At 39.9% G+C, this 25,565-nt stretch overlaps 1 protein-coding gene across 2 annotated transcripts in view; it reads left to right on the top strand.

Moving 5' to 3' along the window:
* The window catches only part of gria3b (glutamate receptor, ionotropic, AMPA 3b), a 151,553-nt gene that overhangs the window by 69,557 nt on the left and 56,431 nt on the right, over nt 1–25,565 (top strand). For both annotated transcript variants that reach the window (XM_084133744.1, XM_084133743.1), the window contains exon 4: nt 8,080–8,267. In XM_084133744.1, the coding sequence (XP_083989870.1) occupies nt 8,080–8,267 (188 nt within the window). The remainder of the gene's footprint in view (nt 1–8,079; nt 8,268–25,565) is intronic.

The following is a 25,565-nucleotide window of genomic DNA, read 5'->3' as shown; positions in this document are numbered from 1 at the left end:
TGTGCCTTATTTACCTAAAGAAGCGGATGTAGTTTATGGGGGTGCAGATAGAGGTCAGAGAGATATCAATAAAACACAACGACTGTGCCAACGATACCAGTGCCTGTTCAGCTCGAGCAGATGCAGTTCTTCTGGTCCACTAATGCCCTGGATGGCGACTGGCAAGGGTGGATGGCCCGTCTGCTGTAAATTATCATTGGCAAGGACAGGGACTTTTTGGGTTTTTTTGGGGGGGAATGACTCACTACAGGATGCATATGCAAATCCAGCAGGCGAGTCATAGAATCATTCCAATTCAGTCTCAAAGTCAATTAACTTTGCCACTCTAATTAACTGTCAAAAACAGCTAAAAGAGTGAATAAGCCATTATGTGTATTGATAACTGCGCTCTGCTCAGCTGGGTCTCTGTTTATAGGTGCACACAGCTTTATCAGACCTGTCAGAGTTTGTCCGTCTTGGGTTTTAATGTCGGCGGGAAACTTTTGTGCTGACTTTGAAGAAGTGAAAAGTCAAATTCTTTGGAGAATGTTTAGTCAGATTTCATCTATTAATTTCCATACAAATGTGGATCCAGACCGGCATGGAATCTTTTGATGAATCTTCAGTGAATTCCATTGTACTCATTCAGATTCTGTCAGGCAGCCAATGAGAGATAGTGCTCCTATTAATCGTGTTTTTCACAATAAAAGATGTACAGTTGTGTGACAATTGTCTGGTTTTCAGTATGAATGGCTCCTAACATCTGATTTGACTTTCATTTGACTGTGTCAGGATAGTCTTATGTAGCAAACACCACACATGCAACTTTTCACATGCACGCTTCAAGAAGTTCCCTAAATGAAGGCATTTTCTTGATTTTACACAGGTGTTTCACACGTACGCATTGCATTGTGTTTTAGGGTTGAAGGAAATGTCTGTAAACTTAATGGATTATGTCCTTTCCCTTTTTATATGGATTTATTTCTTACAGTGTATACGGTTAAGCCCAATTTATAGTTCTGTGTCGAACTCAAGTCGTAGCTACGTCGTAGGCTGAGTGTAGCACGCGTACCCTGACGTGCACCTCCCCAAAAATGTCCTCTCAATTCTTAGCGGACGCAAGCGCTGTGATTGGTCTGCTAGAACCGCTCCCTTGGGTTTCACATGCTCCCTCTGCATGTGTAATTGCGTGTCAACGCAGACAACGACCCAGAAGTATAAATGAAAACCAACGCGTTGCCTACAGCGTAGAGGCTCTGGCGTAGGTCCGATGCAGAAGTATAAGCCTTTAAGATTAAGCCTCGAAAAGCATCACTATAGCGTAACACTATTTTATTCAATCCTGAACCTTCTGTTCGGTTAATGCTGTGCAAAAACCAGTGGTGTTTAAAAGGACTGCATTTTTGTAGTCAGAACCTTTATAGTCAAAACCCATAAATGCCACTGATGGTGATGCATGATCAAAGTCATTATCAATAGAAGAAGAGGTCTGCGGATCCTTGGCGGTTCCCCGAGGGTTCTTTGTTGTTTCTTTGAGGATTTGATGGTATTCCAGCACTGATATTTGGAGATCTCCCCAGGGACTGACAGCAGAATTTCTTCCCCTTGTAATGTGACCGTCTCTTGAAATCCTCCTGTTGCTCTTTACAGTCTAGTGAGAACTCTTCAAGAGTTCTCAAAAATCTCACTTGATCTGCCATATTGCACTTGAATAGAAATACATTGTTCAGATCAGGTGACCAGGACAGGTTTTTTTTTTTTTGGCATGTCAGGTCAAACCCCACACCAAGATTTATTAACCATTATTATTTATTTTAAATGATGGACTAGTTGTAAAGCAGACTTCTTTATATACCTCACTGTTCAAACTTTAGGGTCAAGGTTGTTTCGTTTTTTTAATAAATTGTTTTATTTAGAAAGAAGGTCACTATGATTTTGCCAAGTAAAACATGTTCCTGGATCAACATTCCTGTCTGAAAATGTAGTCCTACCCCTAAACCCAACCCTACCCATAACTTCTCCTAAAATCAGATTGAAATGATTAACAGTGAATAACACTGATGTAGAAGCACCTAAACCTGGTTGTAAACTTAAACTTGACATAAACTGTAATATTGTCCCTCAAATCTGATTGGTTGATTGGAATGTTGTTCCTGAAAAAAATTGTACATGACTGTTTTCAACATTGATAATAATCATAAATGTTTCTTGAGCATCAAATCATCATATTAGAATGATTTCTGAAGGATCATGTGACACTGAAGACTGGAGTAATGATGCTGAAAATTCAGCTTTGATCACAGGAATAAATTACAGTTTTTTAATCAAATAAATGCAGCCTTGATGAGCAGAAGAGACTTCTTTTAAAAACATTAAAAATCTTACCGATCCCAAACTTATATATCAGTGGCGTATCCATATAAGCTATATAAGCTATGAATGCTCTGCATACCCAAGCCATTCGTGGACTTGCTTATTAACATTAACACTATAAATTACTATAAATCCCCTTGTTTGAGGTGTACCATAAAGCTTACACGATAAAATGTTGGCAATTATACGTATGGAACTTTCCGTCATTTATGTATGTGCCAAACGACGGTAATTTTCTTCAAATGCCACTCACTGATTGTTCTGGGTAAGCAGATCCACAGCAGCTTTGCCGCGTATGCTCTGTTGTTATGTGTCGTCATCACTGTCCCGCGTTCTCATTGGTTTGTTGGCCTATGGGGGATTTAACAAGGGGGTAATCCAGCATCCGGAAAGTGTACCTTCTATGCGGACATCCATTGGCTAACAAGCCATCACCTGCTGTTAGCATTTCATTGACTCCCATTCATTTTGGCGTCACTTTGACAGCGAATAACTTCACATCTGAGGCATTTAAAGACTCCATTTATCCATTGTTTATTCCTAAAGAAACACGACAAAGTATAAAAGGCTCCATTACCTTGTATCTTACGTTATGGCCCCGTAGAAGCCGTCTTTGTAAAAATAGGCTAACGATTGCGTCATAACCACGCGACTCTCTGTCGCACAGTAGAGAAATTACAGTACAGACAGGAGGAGAAGCTCGCGGGCAATCAGGGGGACGTGGAGACAAAATGACAAAATAATCAGAATACTTACCAAAAATTGCTCCTGCTCCTAGCTCATGGACACCTCCTACTGTCACATTGTATTTGATACAAAACTAAATAGACTAAAGCAAGTGGGGAAAAAAGTGATAACTGAAACCATTTTCATTTCTCCATTGAGAATATTTATTGTTAAAGAAAACTTCTGAGGCTGTTAATCATGCGTTTGTTAAAGTCATCAGTTTGCATTATTTCAACATATTTTTAAAGACTTTTTTTTTATTAGCCTATAGGCTAGACCTAATTAGATTTATTCTTAATATATTTTACTTACATTTAATTTATAATAGGCTTCTAAAATTGATTATTTTATGCTTATATTTATCTCAATAAAAAACACTTCTTGCATACATTTAAATTGAAACCTGCCATGATGTTTCTTGTTTGTCGTCTCTGATTTAGATGCGTGTCCTCAGCCGATGCGCTGTACCGTTTTAAAGCTGAAGCATGTCGTTTCTGCGATAATAGTGTCAACTAGCGAATTACAAAAATACAGCATATTTTGTCCCTTTTGCACGTCACGCCTGACTCAAATCAAACACAACTGCTTTTACGGGTGCTTGTGAAGGCATCAACAGGTAAATGTGGGCTACTCTCAATTAAAGGTCACATATATTAATATATTATAAAACTTTAGCTGTGTTGCTGTGTGTCATGAGTAGGCTAAGCAACTAAGCAGTGAACGCATCCAACGCATCTGCACCAGCTGCATTTGTAATAAAGCGCACCCGGCATACCCGGTTAAAAAAGTCACCGCTCGCCACTGATATATAGTCACATAAAGATATGAAGTAACGGCTCATTAATGGTGAAGTCACAGGATCACAGGTATGAATCTGACGGTGCGTTCTGTGAAGCGGTGTCGCTGTCGGCTGTTCCACTTTCACACAGGTGGCCTCCTTCCTGAAACCATATATGCTTTCTGTCCAAAATCTTCACCTCACTGTCCTGAAACGTGCGGTCCTTGTCCTTTAGATGCAGATGCACTGCTGTGTGTCCCGAGGGCTTTGCCCTTCTGTGTGTTGACATGCGCTCACAGAGGTGGTTTGGTGTGCTGGTGTATCGTCCTCATCACACTGCTGCATGTATGACGTTGCTCGGTTTGCTCTTCAGGTTTATGAGTGATTTAGCCTGTTTGAAGTGTATGTTGTGTTTGCTGAAGGTCCTGGATACTTTCTTAAATATTCCAGCCATCTAAGAGATGACAAGTTTTTTTTTTTTTTGCTAAACTCTTAAAAATATAGGTTATTTATTGGCATCTGTGGTTCAATGAAGAACCTTTAAAAACAATGGAAACTTTCCATTCCACAAAATATATATAAAAGGTATAAAAAAGGTATAACTTTTTCTTTTTTTTTTCTTTTTTTTGTATAGCGGAAAATATTTCTTTAGAATTTTAAACTGTAACGAAAAAAATGTTCTTTCTTCTGCTGAACACAAAAGAAGATATTCTGAAGAATGGACCCTATTGACTTCCATAGTAAGAAAAAAAATACTATTGAAGTCAATGGGGTCAATCAACTGTCTGGATACCAACAGAAATTTGGTCACTGAAAGGCTTTTTTGGGGACCAAATTTTCTTTTGCAACTTTTTTTTTTTTAATTCATCATCTTGGTCTCTATGTTGAACCGTTTGTTGGTTTAGATGAAGATGAAAATATGTGCTACTGAGTGTTACATGTTCCCTGTGCTGTGTTTGTAATTTTATGTTACTTCCTGTCCCGAGTGCCATGTTTGTAGTTATTTGTAGTTTTTTCTCATTGGTTAGTCTTGATTGTTCCCAGGTGTGTCTTGTTAGCTTGTTTTCTTTCTGGGTTTCCTATGTTCATTAACGGTTGCTGTCCTTACCTGGATGTTGTGCACTGTCGAGTTCAGTTCCCGTTTTCCCTTTTTTAATTACTACTTAATTACTAATAACTCAGATTCCTTAGTTTAGCTTCACTGGGGGGGGGGAAGTTGTGGCCTTAAATTTTTAAGTACAATCAACTTGGATGTTTAAGTCATTTCAACTTAAATTACATTAAACTGACTTAAAAAAATGAGTTGAATCTTGTATAACTTGTATTAACAAGTCAATACAAAGAAAAATATCGGCAGATTTAAAAAGAAAAAGAAAATGTTACAAATATTAAAACAGTAAATATAATTTAATAATTTGCTTTAGCCTTTGTGTAGTGGCAATATAAAAAATAATAATGAAAATGTTATTCAATTATTATATGATTCAAGATTTTCTTAAACAGTATCTACAGGATAGGTCTTTATAAATGCTGCCATATATTTTAGGAAGGGGTTCCTTATTTTAGGGTCCATGTATATCCCTGTACTAAAACATTCTACGTTTACCTGGATAACAGAATCTTCAGAGACATTCTCATGGCTTTTAGAGGTCTTACGATACACTGCCGTAGGACCATATTAGTTTATATTAAAGTCTCTTCCACAGGCATACATCATGTTGACTGTAAATGAATTAAACCGAACTGAGTATTCCCTACCGTAGCGTATAGGCAAAAAAATAATGAAACGCTGAGAACCCATTTCTCAAGTTCATTCTCCCATCAGAGCGCTAGAGAGTGCATGTAAATGCACATTATAAACCATAATTCTTAATTTTTAAGACTTTATCAAGTCACAGAAAAAGCAGCTCTTCCCGGCTCTGAGCAAACACACGTGCAGCCGCTCGTATATTATGAACTGGACACATTGTTCAGATGGGGATGAGACGTGCCGAGCATCACATCGATTCATCCGGAGCGCTCCTGTGATGCCTGACATGTCTCTTCTTTGGGCGTCTTGCTCTTCTGTCGCAGGAGGGTCATTAAGTGCATATTTTTTTTCAACCATTTGCGCAGCGTTTTTCTGAAAAGTCATTTAATGTGGTGCGGAGCGGTAGGATGACAGCTGCATGCTGGGAGAGCAGACACAGGGCTTTTCACGCCACCTGGGCCGGGCAGAGCAACTGAGCCGTGCAAAGCCTGAATAGAGGAAGTCCAAGGAGAAGTTCAAGCAATCTGCAGTATAGAGGAGTTGCCAAAAACTGTTGACTTTGTTGCATTCGTGCCTGTGTTCAGCGCCTGAGATAAGGCTTTAGAGGGGCGACGGCACGTGATCTCGGCCATGAATGAACGCATTTGCATAATCCGCAGTGAATTACTCTGGATATCATCTTTTAAAATCAGCATTTTTTTAAAATGCATGTTTATATCTGAAAAAAAAAAAAAAAACTGCCACGAAGTACAGTTGGTCTTTTCAACAACTGTGCCAACAATATTATTTCGAAAGTTAATCACAGCACACTAATGCATTTACAAATAAGGATTTTGTCTTCTTTATAATGACATGCTTAAGCTGTATTTGCTGGCGCTCATGGCTATTTATTATGTGTTCTGGTCTGTGTACAGGAACTAAGTTAATCCTTTTAGCAAATCCTATACAAACCAATTTAGACCTGTCAGTCACTGCCGGTCAATGTCAATTTGGTATATTCAAAAGATCCAGGGGTGCTATTCTACATAATGACCAAGTGCAAATAGCCTGCCTTGTTGTCAGAGGCTCTTTACGATAACTCCACCCACCGATGCTTGCTTAAGCCAGACAAAACCAGAGGTGTAAAGAGTAATGACTCCTTAACAAGTTAAAAGTCACCAATTCCAATACGACTTGAGTAAATGTCTTAGAGTTTTAACATGCTGAATGTAGGCTTAAAGATGCTTTAGTCCTCAACACCTAAGAGACATGCCAGTGAAAAACAAGAAACAGTTGATCACATGTTTATTTTCTAAAATTGAGATAAAACTGAACACCTCAATGTTGCAATAGGCTAAATCAAGATTGACGCAACATCCTCTATAACTTCTACAAAACCTCAAGTCTCAGTTATGCTCAAGTGCTCAAAAAGAGCTTAAAGTCCCCCTGTGGTGAAAATCCAGCTTTTAATGTTGTTTATATGTCTATGTGGTGTTTTTTTTTAATATGCTTTAAGACAAATCATGTGTAAATTCATAAGTCGACACCATTGCTGAGTGAAGATTCCAAAGATAAAGATAAAGATTCCATATAGTTATACAAAAATGTCAAGTAGAGTGTAAAAGTTGCTAATATCTTTGATAGTAAGTAAAAGTACAAATTGGCCAAAAAGATACTTAAATAAAGTAACTAATTACATTTACTCAAATACACATACTCACCCTTTTCCCGAACTCATTCTTCTCTCTTTTCCCATTGCACATCAGCTCGGAGAGGTGTTCATTGTATAAAAATCAAAAGAAATATTTGAAAAGTGGAAATAAAGTGCCTAACGGGTAAATAATAGTGCTAACGGGTAGGGTTGGGTGCAGCATAAACACTGTTTTGATATATTTTTAAATGTACTATAAGTGTCTGCCACTATTTTTACATAGTATAAATAGCATCGATCGCTATTTGCACATAGAGTAATGTGTATTTAACTATATTTGCACTCTGTATTAATAATAATACAATTAATCCAACTTTTTTATATACATTTGATTCAGAAATGTATAAAAAAATTGACTTGACTAAAACCAGTTAATTTAAATTTCTGGATTTTTTGGTGTATTATGAGTGCTGCCCAGTGATGCGTGATGCAGATGTTTCACAGCTGTTACTATATGTGTATTTGAACACTGCTGGAATGCTGTATCGACCAATCATAATGCGGGACCGACGCTATCTGTTTTATATTCAACTCAGGTTGCATTGCAGATATTTTTTGCAAATATTTTTTGCACTTTGCACGGTTGTTTTTAAACTGCTGTAGGACAACCTAGAGATCTAATCCAAAATGACAAAGTCACATTAATTCTCTTTGTGTATATACATAACACTTCATTTGTGTAAAATTGAATACGCACTCTGAATGTATTTTATGTGACAGCATGTCAACACCCATGAAGCTCTGGAGTGTGAGCTAACACAAAAATGATTGTTTTCCTGCTAGGATTTTCCATTCTTCAAGCCATAATGGAGGCAGCAGTGGCGAACAACTGGCAAGTTACAGCGCGCTCGGTGGGCAGCATAACCGACCCCCAAGAGTTTCGGCGCATCATTGAGGAAATGGACAGGAGACAGGAGAAGCGCTTCCTCATCGACTGTGAAGTGGACAGAATCAATGTCATCTTGGAGCAGGTAAAGTCTGCATCTCCTCCTCTCTGTTTCATGCTCGGTCTGGCTGGTTTGACGTCTCTTCCCTACCCATAAACCCCAGCATCCGATGGCGGGAATCTAGTCCCTGATTTATTCATATTCCTGAAGTCCATCACTCTACCCGTGTCTTTTTCACATGGATGACCTGACAGATCTGTAGACTGAATGGCTAAGCGGATATTTAAGCACAACTGTCCCGTTCTCTTTGTTCTCTAATGGATCTGCGCGGCTCTTTGATGTGTGTCTGTGAAGGGTAATCAGCCCCTGAAGTGGAATGTCCTCGTTAGCGCTAATTTAAATGTATTAGCTCCAATAGCACAATACCTCATCATAGAATTTTTTTGTTTCGCTTGCTTTTATGAATCTGTTCTGCCACTAAATTTAATCCATAATATATTTAGCTTTCATTTAACATGGGCAGCATAATTCAGTTTTCTTTACGCACAATTTATGTTGTCATTGCTCTGTTTTATTGAAAAAGACCAAAATGGCTACTATAAATCAATAGACTGCAACACTAACTACCCACTTTTTCAGCAGCCTGTGTTCTGAAAGTATTTTTCCCATTCATTTTCTCCATAGGGATTTTTGAGAATCTTTCAATAGAGCTCTAAGCCTCAAACCAAACCAGCCGGCTTTGAGAGAGACACAAAAAAGACACAAAAAAGTGGCTGTTTGGATTTAAATTGGCAAATGCTTAAGAGTCTATGATTGGACAATTATTGCAGTGATTATTATGTTTCTAGCATGTTATATGTTTGGCAACAGTTCTTCTAACCCTAATTGATGGAGTGTGTAGCTTTTCATTGCTTAAACAACCATGTAGGAAGACACATCATGATCATATTCCAGGATGACAATATCAAGATTCATCAGACTCAGATTATGAAAGAATGGTTGCGAGGAGCATGAAGAATCATTTTCACACATGAATCGAGTCCAGAGCTTAAATTCATTGAAAGTCTTTGGGATGTGCTGGAGGAGACTTTACAGTGCTGGACTCTTGCATTGACAATACAAGAACTTAAACCAAAAATTGATGAACCTCTTGATGGAAATAAATGTTATTTAAATGTTAAATGTTAATGTAGATTTTTTGGCAATGCAAGAGTCGAGAGTCACTTTTTTTTGGCCAGGCAATGTATGAGTTGAAGAAAACAAGGGTCTAAGACTGAACAAATAACATGTTTTATTGATATTCATCTATTTAGAATTTATCAATAATTATAAGTGTAAAATAGCATCTAAGTATAGTGCAAAATATACTTTTATAAATTAATAAAATGTTAAAAAGTATGAAACCAAAGTTCACGGGCATCATTTGTAAAACGTGCATACACACAGATTTGATCTTAGAGTGTGCATACACTAAATCCACGCCAGATTCATATTTATAGAACGTTGACGTGGAAAGTGATTTGCAGGGTCTGAGCAGACGTACACACTTTTCCTCGTGCCAGAGAGTCGGAGAACTGCAGGAGTTTGGAAATCTAAGCAATTCTTGCCGCTCGTCGTTCTCGAGTAAAGCACTGGACGTTAAGTGGAGCTCTTTTATATGTTAATGATATTAATAAAGGGGCGTTTACATAACGGAGATCTGAAACCATTCAGCTACGCACAATTTCAAGCTCATTTGCAATTTACAGATTTCACATCTGGAAGAGAGGCGGATGCATATTTTTTTGTGCATATTTTCGTTCTCTGAATCACACATACGCACATTTGAGAAATGATCATAAGATCAAATGTAGGGTTTCTACTCAGCCCCAACATGCTTATATAATTTTGGAGAGTCATAAAGGTAAAGACATTTGGCTTGTTGTCAGCAATTGTGGGGTTTAAGATTGTTGTTTCAATTGTAATAATTACTATTCTGATTGGTGTTTCTCTCTTCATGATTGTGCTGTTGTTCACTGGGATCACACTGGACCACATTCATAAAACATGAACAGTGCAAATTTATATTTCCTTATGTATATCCTTCGTAAAAACATTCGTACATATATTTTCATGTCAAATTGAATGAGACAATTTATATGATTATATATAGCTGTCCCACTGTGGCATCAACAGAAAGAATACCGTTTCTCTGCTCAGGTTAGCTAATTTTTCTTTGAAAAGTTGAGAAAATGATTGGAAACCTATAGTTGCGCTCTGTTGTCAAAATCAGCAACAGTAAATCAACAGCAAAATCAAGTCAAATCAGCCTGGTTTCCTCAACAAAAACCTAAAAGGATTTATTTCAGTTGCTTTTGTATTACTGCAGAAAGATGCAAACCACAACAACACACAACGATATCTCAGACTGTATGATGGCAAATCCAAATTTTGCAACTTTCAAGTGATTCATTACTGTTTTGTATGCATATATTAATTATAATTCAAATGCATTTTATGTTATTGACCAACATTTTGAATCATGCCTGAAAAATACCTCATCCTTGCAGCACTCTATGATCTGCATTTATTCAAGATTTGTCCTCCAAAACTTAATCTATGTCTTTACAAAGAGCCAATGAAATGCTGTGCTTTACCTCGTCTTTGCCTCCATCTGTACCCCTCCTAAATATTGCAGCTGATTTAAGGGTGAAAACGTGTAGGCAGGAGAGGAATTAGGGAAATTACAGTGGGAATCCCGTGTTATTGGCTCCTGGAGCACACATGTTTTTTAATCCCTTTTCCGACCTCAGCATGTATTGGCTAAACTGGATCTAATTGAACTAATCTCCCCGGCCCTGCTGACACTGATAGCCGAGATAAGTTCCTGGACTGCGGTTCTTCAGAGACCAGCAGCGAGAGCTGATCCCAGACAGGAGAACCGCGCTATAGACTTCTGCCCGCCGTAATCCATCTGAATTTTGTGATCTCGAGCTGTTCCGGCACAGACTGGGAATGGGAGCCGGCCTCCAGAGGGTTTCAACAGCTGAGTTAAGCTTCGCGAAGAGCAATGGTGACAGCTTTTACTGCCCTGCTATACTGAGTATGTCAACTCATCGCAATAATTTATAAGCAGTGGCCCTGCAGTGGAAGCACGGAGGGGCTTGTGCCTTTTCAAGAGGAAAACTAGCTTGTGATCTGGGGTTTACACTCAGGATGTGTCATTTTACCACGTGAGAGCATGACGGCCTGTCATGAGGCAGTGCTACATCTCATGTGTCAATCTTCTGTATGTGTGAATATGGTAAATAGTGCTACAAAGAGCCAATATCTGCTTTGGAAAGGATTTGATGCAATTCCCAGGAGGATTTGTGTCTCTCTGTTATTATTGCATATGAATGCACACATTCTTTGATGAGTCTCAGAGGGTCTTTGGCGGAGTATTGGCTCTACCTGGTCTTTCTGTGTTGACGTTTGCGTAAAGGCACCAATCTGTCCATCATAATCTCGGGGTTATGGTAGGATGAATAAATGACATCTGGGACTAACTGTAAGATACAATATGCAGCACTTACCAGAGAGCCAGGATGTGATGGGAGCGTGGGAGGAAAAATATTAAAATGCATTGAGAGCCAATGCTTCACTGAAGCCTTGCTAGATCTGCCACCATGGAGCATAAAGAATAGGTCTCTTCTCAGGATGCACCTTTGAATCCATTCAGTCCTTGAATTTTGTGGCGACATGCCAGGCTAAAATTAGTTTTTACAGTAGAAGGCCAAGCGGGAAATAAGTATACAATAAGTAAATCTGAATATGTAAACCAATAGTTATAATTACATGTGTTTGATATAATACAAATATATTTATCAAATAAAATAGAATAGAAAATTGAGGACAAAGTATTTCAAAAATAATCTCTAAATGTTCTCCCAGTGCAATATTAGTTGGCAAGTTTGTTGGTTGATTTTGCAATGGAAAGCGAACACTTCTGTTAATCGATTAAGAGGGAACGTGTCAGAGTTGAGGTGAAAGAGGAGCGAGGACTCAAAGACGCGGAGCAATGTGGGCCTTTATTAATTCAAAAAAAGAGAAAAAAAAAAGAAAAAAAAACCCTGTTGGGGAAAACAGACCAGCATGGATGGGACGGGACGCGGCAGGTCAGGACATAACAGGAGAACACCATTTACAGGGCAACAATTGATGACAAACTGGCACAGGACAGAGAACACAGGGAGATTAAGGGGCTGTTTACACGACACCGTTTTCAACCAAGAACGTAAAACTTGTCGTTTACACGACAACGCCGTTTTGGGTGCCTGAAAACGCAAACTTTTGAAAAACGGGTTTTTTTACGTGCAAGTTTTTGAAAATGGGGATCGTTTTGACAATGGTGTTGTCTGTACGCGGAAAACTCAAAGGAAAAACCTCTCAGTTTTACTTGTATCGTTGTCGTGTAAACGTACCCTTAGTCTGTCACTTATTCACTTATGTTCTCAAAACTCTCCTCACTTTCAGTTTGCTTTATAGTGAAGATCCTATAATAATTTATTCAATCATTAAAACAAATTGTGAATGAAAAGCTTTATCTGGTAGATAAACAAACCAGCCTAACCCAGAATACAACCCAACTACTTTAAATGAATAAATTCTGGTAGTATAACTCAGTTTTAGACTTGTAATAGAACACACATTAAAATTAAAAGATTAAAGATAAGCATCATTATCCATGAATCATTTTAGTCATTTAAAACATAATTTGTGCCTACCTTGTTTTACAAAGAAATGTTTCAGGGCTGAATGTTGAATTGGAGGTCAGTGTATAAAAGGCTAATAACAGACTTAAAGGGATAGTTCATCCGAAAATGAACATTTTCTCATCATTCTCTTGCCCTCATGTCATGACAGAAGTCGTTTTTGAGTAAACTACCCCATTAGACCCGCAACAGAAGCAGGCTGAAAAAGTAAGACTCAAAAATAAAACAAAGCTCGAGTCATCTGAGGTAAATCCTAAAGACCGAGGCCTTAAAATCTCTTAAAAGCTCACAGGCTCTGGAGAGCGTTTAACGTGTCACTTTAACAATCTAATGGGATTAGGGGGTTAGAGTTGTACTGCAGGAGGCAAACAGAGTGAGACGGAAAGAAACAGGATTCAGGAACAGGCAATAGTCAAACACAGTAAAGAGGGTAATCCAAAATCTTAATTAAAATACACTAACAGTAATCCACACACTCTTTGTGTTTCTACTTTTGATAGTCAAATGTGCTCAAATTGCAGCTGCTGAATTCAGAATCAGCCATGTTTTTATTCAGGGTTAGGGTTGGGGTTAGGAAGATTGGTTGTCTCCCTCAGTTGCAAGGTTTGAACATCAAGGGCCCTTTCATACAACCGGAGCAATGCAGCGCCAGGCATGATGCAAGTGTTTTTTGCTAGCTCCAGCCCGATGCAGTTTTCATTTTCACGTCCTGCGCCACGTTGTTTAAATAGCAAATGCATTTGTGCCCATCTGTGCGCCCATGGGCTGCTGGTCTGAAAACGAGGTGTGTTCAGTCGCATTGTTGGTGTGTTGCTATTTTGAGCAACTGAAATAGAGCAACAAAAACATTTTTTTTTTTTTTTTTTAAAGGGCACATTAGTAATATGAGCCTATAGGCAGGTGCACAACGCGCGTACACTCTGCTTATTACACACACACACACACTGCTTATTACATACACAGGGATGCACAGCAGCACACAAACATGGCAATTATTAAAAATAAAAGGATTACAATGTAGGCTACATAAAGATATTGTGGAACTGGCTTGTCCTGTAGATGGTCTGCTTGCACGATTTAACCTCGCGCACGAGCAGATCCGTTTCCTCTCTGGAGACGCGTTCAGTCTTTCCACTTGCAAATTACGTCATGTAAATAGCGAATCCGCCATAGCGCGAGGGCAACTGGATTTTAAAGGGAATGGGAGATGAGACTCTGATTGGTTTATTGCACATTACACTCAAAACACACCCATTACTCATTAAGAGAATAGGGACAACCCTTTTAGACCGTCGTTAAACTAGCAAAAGTGGATTTGGACACACCCTAAGTGCACTTGCGCCCTGCGCTTTAGACCATGCACTTAGATCGTTAAAATATGGCCCTGGGGGTTTTAAGTGTGTGATCCGTTTAACAGGTGCCATGGGAAATCAAACTCTCTTTACTTAAACTCCCCCTGTAGTCAGTCATTTTGTTGCTTAAAACTCATATTTAAACACAAATGAAAGTGTAATTTTTTATGTATCGCTCTCTACAACATTGGACACATAATGGTAATTAATATGATTAGCCTTTTGCTTGACTGTTATCAAACAGCTAATAATTTGTTGGTAATGTTACACAAACCATGTTTTAGGCAGCTGCCTTCTAGAAACGCTTTGAACAACTCAGAATGTCAGTGGAGAAAGACATATGGTTCATCATAACATTGTATATACATCATATACATAATTCACCCACTATATTGCTGAATGTACCTGATTTTTCCTATCAACAGAAAAATATACCAGAATAAACTGGCATCTCTCGAGACTCCCCCTGCTAGTTCGCTGTTAATGATATGCTAAAGCCCGCCGGCACGTTGATCTGATTGGTTACCAAGGTAGTTTGTGACGTCAGAAACACCAGCGATTTCAAAGCGTGTTTTTGAGACTGTCTTTGGTTCACTGCAGTTTTAAGGAGAAAATACTCAGCCATGGTGTTGACATATGAATTTGCACATGGTTTGTCATAAAGAATATTAAAAACACCACATAGACATATAAACAACATTAAAACTAGGTTTTCACCACAGGGGGTCTTTAAAATTTTCTTATATGGAACATGATAATTTCCTGTCATTTCTTGGAATATCTGAAAGCGTCTCGGGTTACTCGCGTAGCCCATGTTCTCTGAAGAGGGAACGAGACGCTGCGTAGCGATGACGTAATGGGAACGCCCTCAGGGCGGAATCTCGCCAATTCATTGGCCTGATGGCGCAGGCGCCTCCTCAGCAGCGCTACGTCACTCACCCTTTATATAGTGAACATGCCATCTGCTCCTCAGATTTTCCAATGATGAAGAAGAAGAAGCCCCTAGGCAGCAAAAGGAGCTTGGCAGCGAACGCAGCGTCTCGTTCCCTATTCAGAGAACATGGGTTACGTGAGTATGTGAGGTTCACTCGACGCTGCGTAGCGATGATGCAATGGGAACGATATACCACACACGCCAAGCTAAGCGCTGCCGGATCTGGGCCAACAAGGAACTTTCCTATAACTTCTTTTTTTTTCTTTTTTTTGCCAGACTAGACTCAACTAGGACCTAGGCAACCAGTTCATACAGAAAGAACCCGGGAACCTGGGGCCGCATCTAAATCCAAGTTATAAAGCCTAATAAAAGTGTGCGGAGAGGACCAACCTGCCGCCACACAGATATCCTCTAAAGGAACTCCCTTGAAAAGAGCCTGGGAGGACGCGATACTACTAATAGAGTGAGCTTTAATGCCCAGAGGTGAAGGAAGCTTCCGCACCTCATAAGCCAGGGAAATTGCGTCTCTCACCCAGTGAGAGACCCTGTGCTTAGAGGCGGCGAGCCCTCTGTGGCCAGCCCCAAAGCATACAAACAACTGAGACGACTTGCACCACTTGGCCAGAGCGGTCCACGTATGCCTTTAAAGCCCGAACAGGGCAAAGCAAATTATGCTTCTCCTCAGCAGAGGAAAAAGGAGGGGGGCAAAAAAGTGAAGCACAACCACTTGAGAGCGGAATGACCTGGACAAAACTTAACCAGGTCTAGGCCGTAGAAACACCTTCACAAGACCTGGGGCAAACTCCATACAAGGCTCACTCACAGAAAGAGCCTGCAGATCCCCCACACGCTTGAGAGAGGCCAACGCTAACAAAAGTGCCACCTTGAGAGTCAGAATCCGGTCCAGAGCTGACTGCATTTACATTTATGCATTTGGCAGACGCTTTTATCCAAAGCGACTTACATTGTATTCAAGGTACACATTTTACATTTTGTCAGTTCTTGCTTTCCCTGGGAATCGAACCCATGACCTTGGCGTTGCTAGCGCCAACGCTCTACTGTTTGAGCTACAAGAGACTGCAAGAGTTCAAAGGGAGGCTCTAATAGCCCCTCCAGAACAACTGATAAATCCCAGGTGGGGACACTAATAGGACGTGCAGGCCTCAAGCTTCTAACTCCACGCATAAACGAGGAGACCAGACGGTGTCTACCTAAGGGGACCTCGTCTGACTCCCGATAGACGGCGATAGCCGTGCAGCACTTAACCGACCGGGTAGCTGACTGGGTCCACTGCATGAGCCGAACACCAAGACTCAAAAACCTTTCACTTAGAGAAATACAGCCATCTAGTAGAAGGCACACGAGCGTTATCAATGGTCTCCCGAACATCAGCGGGAAGACCAGACACCACTGTCGGTAGCGATTGCCTCTTATCGGCCACACCCACTCCTGATAGAAATCTGCCAAGGGGACCCCTCCACCAGGGAGCTCAGTTCCGAGAACCACGTCTGGGATGGCCAGAATGGGGCTACCAGAAGGAGGCAGATTCCACACTCCCTCACTCTGCAAAGGACTGCAGGGATTAACTTGACCGGAGGGAATGCATACAGTCTCAACTCCGGCCACGGATGAGCGAGGGCATCTATCCCCAGAGGCCCAGTCCAGATGTCGTGTGCCTCTGGACTGGGGCATAAATAGTCATGAAGAAACTCCACCGGAGAATCGGCGCGGCGCGCGCGCCCGGGCAAGAAAGAGTGAGAGAGGGAATAGCAGGCCTGCTCACTTTCTAACGCCTCGAGCTCGACGTCCGATCCCCAGGCCTCGGCTTCATGAAGGGTTCAGACAATTGGCACCGCCCTGAGGGTGTTCCCATTGCGTCATCGCTACGCAGCGTCGAGTGAACCTATGAAAGAGAACCAGTTTTTCATAATAGCTGTCATTATTAGCAGAACACAATTTACTCATGGGGAAAATCAATTGTTTAATCAATAAATCAAGAAGGTCCAGAATTTAAAGCTCTTGATTCTAACTTGTACTTGGCCTCATGAAAAAGTAACATAGTTCTTGTAAATGTTTAACCATAGCATTTGTTACAATAAAGATATAATTACAGATAAGACAGCTGAAGGCTCCTCATTACCATGCTAAGACCAATGTTAACTTTTTTTATTTATAGCATTTGTTATGAAAAATAGCAAGCTACACATTTAGAAACTATAGCTACAACATGCCACAGTTATAATATAAATTCTTAGTGAAAAGTCAAATATCTTAACAGATTATCTATTATAAATTCTAGTTAGTCCAAATCTACCCCAATAAATACAATAGAACGTGATCAATTCTAGTAAAGGTGGTCATGAGTTTTAAAAGCTTAATATTGGTGCAGGATGATGTTTTCTCCTCTTTTCAGTGGCTGTTCTAGATCATGTTTGACTTTCTCCCTAGCGTTTTAAAGCGGTAAATTCTCAATAGAATTCAAATGGGTTGCACATCAGAGTCGCATCGCGATATGAACGGCTCGCGCAAATCTTATTACACTTTTGGAGTGCGCTTTGTGGCTTTGGAGCCACTTATGCACAATTAAACAATTGGGCTTCAGTCATATTGCACAGATAATTGATCCGTTCAGTTCATACAACTTATAAAAGCTCAGAATGCATGAAGTATACAATTAATAAATAGCCTGATTCTATGTTTCTTGTGTGCGGTCAGAGTACCGGCAACATGTGGCAACATGAGCACTGGTCCGACCTAAATCTGGACCGATCTGGTTTCAGCAGGATCTGGACACCATTTGCTGGGTCATCTCTCAGGTCAAAGGGGGTGACGAAATGATCACAGAGCCAGAGAGCAGGATTGATTTTTTTTTCTCAGGATCTCACTCTACAACCTTTAACAGGAAAACATTGATACGGAGAGCTTCTTAGAATTAAACTTTTTCACAGCTTTTTCAAAGCATATGTCTTAGATGAAAAGCCACTTGGTCTTAGATGAAAAACCACAAAAGGTCCACTTGATCCTTTGAAGATGCGTGTTCTTCTTATTATATTTCCTCAGTTTGTTTAAACAATCAATAATTATGACCTCTCAGGGCTTTCCACCGAGAAACTATGGGTGTTAATAACCATAGAGTTTTGCCAATTCCTTCTTCTTTACTCCCATCAAATACTTCAGGTTATCATCACCTGACTTTCTTATATGAAACCTGAATCTTTTTTTCTGCAGAGCTTATACAAAAAACAAACATACATCCATCCATCCATCCATCCATCCATCCATCCATCCATTCATCCGTCCATCCATCCATCCATATCACTGGTAGTTCTTGAAGAGTGACTATGTAACACTTGAGGGATTAATAATGCATTTTATGACCATGTTTACAGTTTGACAATTTCTCGCATATCAAACGTTGGTTTAATTGGTAATTAAATTAATTAAATAATTGGTAATTCTTTATAATTTGTCATAGTTATTAGTTAGTTAGTTGAGGCTACTCTCATTCAGTAATTATTGATTACCTAATAAGGAACTATCTCAGTCGTAAATGTGATTTTACCTACTGTTTAGTTAACCTTGTTTCCATATTAGCTAATAGTATTAGCTGAAGTGTTCATTTAGAACTACTCATTTGTCCTACATTAATTCCTGCATATAGTTACCTATTAATTATGGACCATTATTCTAAAGTGTTAAAGTTCTGGAAGGTGTTACACTTAAATGCACATAAGAATATGCTTTGCATTGTATCAGCCCGACGCAACAATAGTAATTTGAGTGGAAACCAATATTATAAAGTGTCCTGGTGTTTCAGAGGAATGATACCTGGATTCAAATTGGTTAGTGTATTTGGTTTGTCTTTTGGAAAAGAGCCAGACCTGCTCAGCTCACAGAGGTTTAAATTCAAAGCAGTCGAGAGGACAGGAGAGGTACAGATGCTCCTGCCAGTTAATTAGGATGTATCCCCTCGGGATCACTCCGGCTTCTGGCCTGCCCACATAAAAGCTAGCCTGAGGGAGGAAAAATGAAGATAACTGAGTGTTCGAGAGAGCTTTTGGAACGCATTTGGGGCCATTTGTCCTCCCCCAGTCTCAACCCTCAATGAGTTTGAAGAACACTTATTGATTGGTCATGCCATGAGGTAAGTGTTGGTGGAGGAATTGATGATGCTGCAGCTTTTTTGTTACCCGAGCTGCACCCATGCTGTGGGTAAGATAAGACAAGACTCGCATTTATACCCGCTTCCTACTGTTCATTATTTGTTTTAGTTACAGTGCTTACGAACACTGCATTGAACAACCTCATTCTTTTTTTATTCTTCTCCATAACGTTCTGTAATTAATTTTACAAACTGCATACCATACAGACTTGTTTTGCAGCCTTAGGTGTGTCATTTTTTAAAAGAAACTTTATACTCTTTTATATATATATATATATATATATATATAAACTGACATCAAACAGATAAATAAATCGATATTTAATTTTTTTCCGGTCAAAGTTTGGTATCATAAACCTCATTCCATACCATTCTGGACTAATTTAACACATTGGGCCAGATTTACTAAACAGGGCAAATTAGTGTGAGAGCGCGATCCTATAAAAGCACAGATGGGAGAGGAAAGTTCTGCTCATGATCTACTGTCGACACACACATTAAAGGAAACAGACACAGCGGATCATTTCCATAATGACCAATGCAATATACCAATTTGCGTCTGGTTTAAGACATGCTTTTTTGGGCGGTAAATAATGGTGTGAATACCAGTAACTTGACGAGTGCAAACCTTAGTAAATCACCTTGCATGATTCATTTAAATTCTCTCCTCCCATAAATTTGAAAGGGAAAACTCCTACAAATGCATATGCAACAAGGTCAGCCGCAAAAATTACCCAGTCCACACGTTCAGTGCTAATTTTACACTGCATGTCTTTAGTACATCCTGACAGTAGTTTTTAAATGCCATAAGAGGGTTTGCACTGGCCCATATCTGGCCCATAGTCAAAAGAGCAAACTTATTTGAATATTTTGACTTATTTGTTTTTAAACCCATTTTTTAGGCACAGAAAGAAAGAATATTTATTTCTCTCCATTTCTCCATCTATTGCTATATTTTTGTATTATTTTACCTAAACTTTTCACACTGCTCATTTGCAAGTGCTGATATTTCCTCTAGGAAATGCAAATCTAGTTTTTTTTTTTTTTTTTTTTTTATTCATTTTGTTTTGTTCCATGGTAATATCCAATATAATTTTCTTCATCAACCCCCAAGAAATGAAACCCTAAGCGCTCACTGCAGGGAAGAGCAATTATATAATCTCTGCTATGCCATTTAACATCATTTTCCTAAAACAGTCAAACTGTTTATGGCGCATGAGTCCTAAACCCAGCTCTGCGTGTTTTAGCTAAAGGTCACGCCTGAGCTGTAATGACCCAGCAGTCTGAAGTCTGCTTTTATTGAACCTCTGGACTGAATGCTTTGCAATTGCTTTCATTTCTGCCCATGCACTGGGCTCTCTCTCTCTCTCTCTCTGTCAGACCCGTGTGAGTAATAGGTTCTGCCTGTGGGCGAGCGCTGGGTCACTCCGGTCTGTCTTTGCCATTCACGGCGGGAGGGTGAAAACTTCCCTCAAGGACACCAAATCTCTCTCTAGCTGGCCAAGACAAAGGTGACAGTGCTAGAGGTGGGATCGATGTGTCAGCCGGGGGAGGAATATTACAAAGTGAGCGAGGAATCTTCGGGTATTTACTTCACATTAACTGTAATCCAGCCCCATAATGCCTCTCAGAAATCAGCCCACCTTCAGCGTCTATGTTACACGCTGGGATTTCAGTAATCTGCTACTGTGAAATATTATAGCTGTTGAATATTATCATTTAAAGTGCTCCTATGCAGTATTATGTTCATTTACAAGTTCATATTATTATTTTTATGAATATTATTTTTCTCATTCTGCACATTGCTGCAGCAGCTCATTAATTTTTCATTCTCTGCCTGAAACATATGATGTACTGTACACTAGTGCAGCTGATGACGCTTTGAAGTAACGCTCGAGTGATCAAGAATTTTCCAATGTACATATAAGCTTTCCTTCGATTCCTCCGTCTGGCGCGGCTGGCGTATTTTTCTAATTGTTTTCAATGGGAGCGCCACATTTTTAAAACGCCAGGAGCGTAACGAGGCGCTGAGCATTTATTTCACCCTGAAGCGCTGATCGCTCTGCGTTTTTTATCGCAGATAAAATTGATTCGCAGATTGAAGAATGTTCAACTTTAGGTAAAACGCAGCATTCATCACTGTCACTGTTCACCCAGCCATCCAATCACAGTGGAGGAGGGGCGGGACAAGTCAACACATGACAACAAGAAGCATAAAAACAGAACAAAATAATTTAAAACGAGCCAGAGCAAATACTTTACATTGTATCTACATTTTTAATGTTGCTAAAAGCTAAAAATGCTTTGGTGGACACGCTGCCTTACTGTGAACACACTACTTGCACTATTTATATTATAAACAGCAATTTAAACAACACACGCACTCTTTTTGCTGCTGTAGAGAGACTGACAAACCCCCCAAGCCAGATTCCCAGTGAAATGCTCTCATACAACAAGTGCAGTGAGTTTGCTTCAATAGAAAATCAATAATATCAGAAAGGTGATCAGCACATCCTTGAGTTGCCCTGGGGTTAGACAGATCAAACCACCTGAGAAAGTAGTTACTATGTCTGATTTCAAAGAAATTGATGGCAAAATTTTGGAAGAAACCGTACAGCACCTTAAAACATCAACCTGCGCTCTTGACACACTTCCCACATCTTTTTTCAAAAGTGTGTTAAACAGTTTAGAAGCAGATCTTCTAGAAGTGGTAAATGCCTCACTTCTCTCTGGGAGTTTTCCAAACTCCCTGAAAACTGCAGTTGTCAAGCCCCTCCTGAAAAAGAACAATCTGGATAAGACCATATTAAGCAACTATAGACCGATCTCAAATCTTCCTTTCATAGGCAAGATCATTGAAAAAGTTGTCTTCAATCAGCTGAACAAATTCCTGAGCTTGAATGGATCCTTTGACAATTTTCAATCTGGTTTCCGACCGCACCACAGCACAGAGACAGCGCTCATAAAGATAATAAATGATATTCGCTCAAATACTGATACAGGCAAATTATCAGTGCTGGTACTACTCGACCTCAGTGCTGCATTTGACACTGTCGATCATAACATACTTCTTGACAGGCTGGAAAACTGGGTGGGGCTTTCTGGGATAGTCCTAAAATGGTTCAAGTCATACTTAGATGGGAGAGGTTATGTGAGTATAGGAGACCATAAGTCTGAGTGGACATCCATGACATGCGGAGTCCCTCAAGGCTCAATTCTTGCGCCACTCCTGTTCAACCTGTATATGCTCCCAATGAGCCAAATAATGAGAAAGAACCAAACTGCTTACCACAGCTATGCAGACGACACACAGATTTACTTAGCCCTATCGCCTAACGATTACAGCCCCATTGACTCCCTGTGCCAATGCACTGATGAAGTCAACAGCTGGATGTGTCAAAACTTTCTTCAGTTAAACAAAGACAAAACTGAAGTCATTGCATTTGGAAACAAAGATGAAGTTCTCAAGGTGAACGCATACCTTCACTCTAGGGGTCAAACAACTAAACATCAAGTCAGGAATCTTGGTGTGACACTAGAGTCAGACCTTAGTTTCAGTAGTCATGTCAAAGCAATAACTAAATCAGCATACTATCATCTGAAAAATATTGCAAGAATTAGATGCTTTGTTTCCAGACAAGACTTAGAGAAACTTGTGCATGCTTTCATCACTAGCAGGGTGGATTATTGTAATGGACTCCTCACTGGCCTTCCCAAAAAGACCATAAGACAGTTGCAGCTCATACAGAACGCTGCCGCCAGGATTCTGAGCAGAACCAGAAAATATGAACATATCACACCAGTCCTCAGGTCTTTACACTGGCTCCCAGTTAAATTTAGGATTGATTTTAAAGTATTATTACTGGTATATAAATCATTCAATGGCCTAGGACCTCAATACATTGCAGATATGCTCACTGAATATAAACCCAGCAGATCACTCAGATCACTAGGATCATATCAGCTAGAAATACCAAGGGTTCACTCTAAGCATGGCGAGTCCGCTTTTAGCTATTATGCCAGCCGCAGCTGGAACCAGCTTCCAGAGGAGATCAGATGTGCTCCTACTGTAGTCACATTCAAATCCAGACTCAAAACACATCTGTTTAGCTGTGCATTTACTGAATGAGCACTGTGCCACTGTTCGTCCCACTGTTTGTACTGTACTGTATTTTATTTTATTTTTCTAAACCGTTTTAATTATTCTTATTTCTTTTTAATTATTTATTTATTAAATTATTTATTTATCTTTTTAATTAATTATTTTAATTTCTTCTATGTAAAGCACTTTGAATTGCCATTGTGTATGAAATGTGCTATATAAATAAACTTGCCTTGCCTTGCCTATTTATTCTATAAAACACAATAGAAGTGCATAAGTGTGTAAATTCGAACACAGCTAGAGTGTATCAGTTTTAGTTCCTAAAGCCCATGGCTGCATCAGAAATTGCATACTTCCCTACTATATAGCAGGTGAAAAAAGTATGTCCAACTTCAGAGTACTATGAGTAAAGCACACAAAAAGTACACCGATGACCTACTACTTCCGGTGAGATTCTGTAGTGTGCACTCAATTTACTATCCCATGAGGCCACGGGAGAGGATTTATGAATGGCAGTGAAGCGACGCAACTGACGCTGGTAGTTCACATGATAATGACAACATGGTGAATGTAGTACATCCGGATTCATACTACAAACACTCATACTATATAGAACATACTTTTTTAGCAATCACAAAGTTCCTACTCTAGATAGTATGCGATTTTGGACGCTGCCCACCTTTCCGAAACTCCCACTCTCAATGGCCAGCTGGCCAAGTCAATATTGGTCACGAATAGTCAACCACTTAAAGCGTGTGTTGAAGATGTAACGCCCTTACCATAACCCGAGGCTTCATGAGCAGCTGTAAACAGTGTGATATCTATGGCAACAACTATGCCGTCACTATTGAAAGTCCGAACAAATTTTTGTCCTTGTAGTGGAAAAAAAATTGCGTCTCTTCAACATAGCAAAATCACTTAAAGGTGGAGTAAGCGATATTTCAAAAACGCTGTTGAACATTGTTGATATTTCAAATCAACCCTAACAAACACACCCTCTCTTCATTGCTCCACCTCCAAAACTCACCCTCCAATCCTAATCGCCCTGCTCCGAGTCGGTCTCGAACCCCGATCCCCCTGCAATCGAGTCGAGTGCACTAACAACAATGAGGGGAGGGAGGCCTTCACAGGGGAGAGACTAGTTGACATTTCAGGACTCAATGTCGTCGCGTCTAGGCTCGGGTCCTTCATCAGATCTGGATACAGCCTGGATCTGGCGGACTGCAGTAAACCTCGGGATAAACAGAGAGACTAATATTAGCGTAGACGCCATTCTTCTTATGATGTAACGAGTACGTCAGGATTTATAGGAAGTGTTCCCGGTTCCGGCTGACCTAATCTATGCAGCCTAACATTGAATTATAAAAGTCTATAATGTGTTATGTGTATGCTAGGTCAAAGAGATGTGTTTTTAGTCTAGCTTTGAACTGACAAACCTGTCAAAGCAGCTAGTGGATGGGCATTATGCAAATGTGTAACATGTTGATGTAGCAAAGTCACAGAAATAATGGCAAGACTACAAACAAGCTGTTTCAGGCAGTTGTTTTCTGTTGAAGAGATTCACTCCCTTTGGCTTGAAATTCGTAACTTTGCAGATCACAAACTATTATATTACACACTAAAGGAAAGGTAGAATACAGCAAAATCCCTGGTTATTTGAAGTTAAAGGACTGGTGCAGTCCACATGTAAACTCTGTGATGTGCTCTGTTAGCTGTAGTGCTCTGCATCAGGTCTTGGCCTGGACCCTGTGAATGGATTCGTGTCATTAGGCTCTGGCTGTTTCCCCATCATGGTTGTAGAGTCGTCCTGCTGGCTCGCAGGCGGTGAAGATCATGGAGATCTCTGTTCTTCCGCCAGCTCTCGCTCAGGTGTGAGGAGCCTGTGGCTGTATTTGCTTGTGGGACAGGACTGATGACCTTACTGGCTCCAGAAACCTTCAGTGGAGCCAAGAGTCAAGGGCATTACGGCAAAAGCTACGGCTGCATCATTATATCGCAGTCTATGAGATTTTGGGGAATCGTTGAAGGTTCACCCAACAATGAGAATTTTGTCATTATCAACAGACAATTATGTTGTTCCAAATCCATAGGAGGGTTTC

Source organism: Abramis brama, assembly GCF_963993115.1.
Source record: "Abramis brama genome assembly, chromosome: 13".
Classification (NCBI taxonomy): Eukaryota; Metazoa; Chordata; class Actinopteri; order Cypriniformes; family Leuciscidae; genus Abramis; species Abramis brama.
Note: the sequence above shows the minus strand (reverse complement) of the source record. Positions and strands in the feature narration are given on the sequence as shown.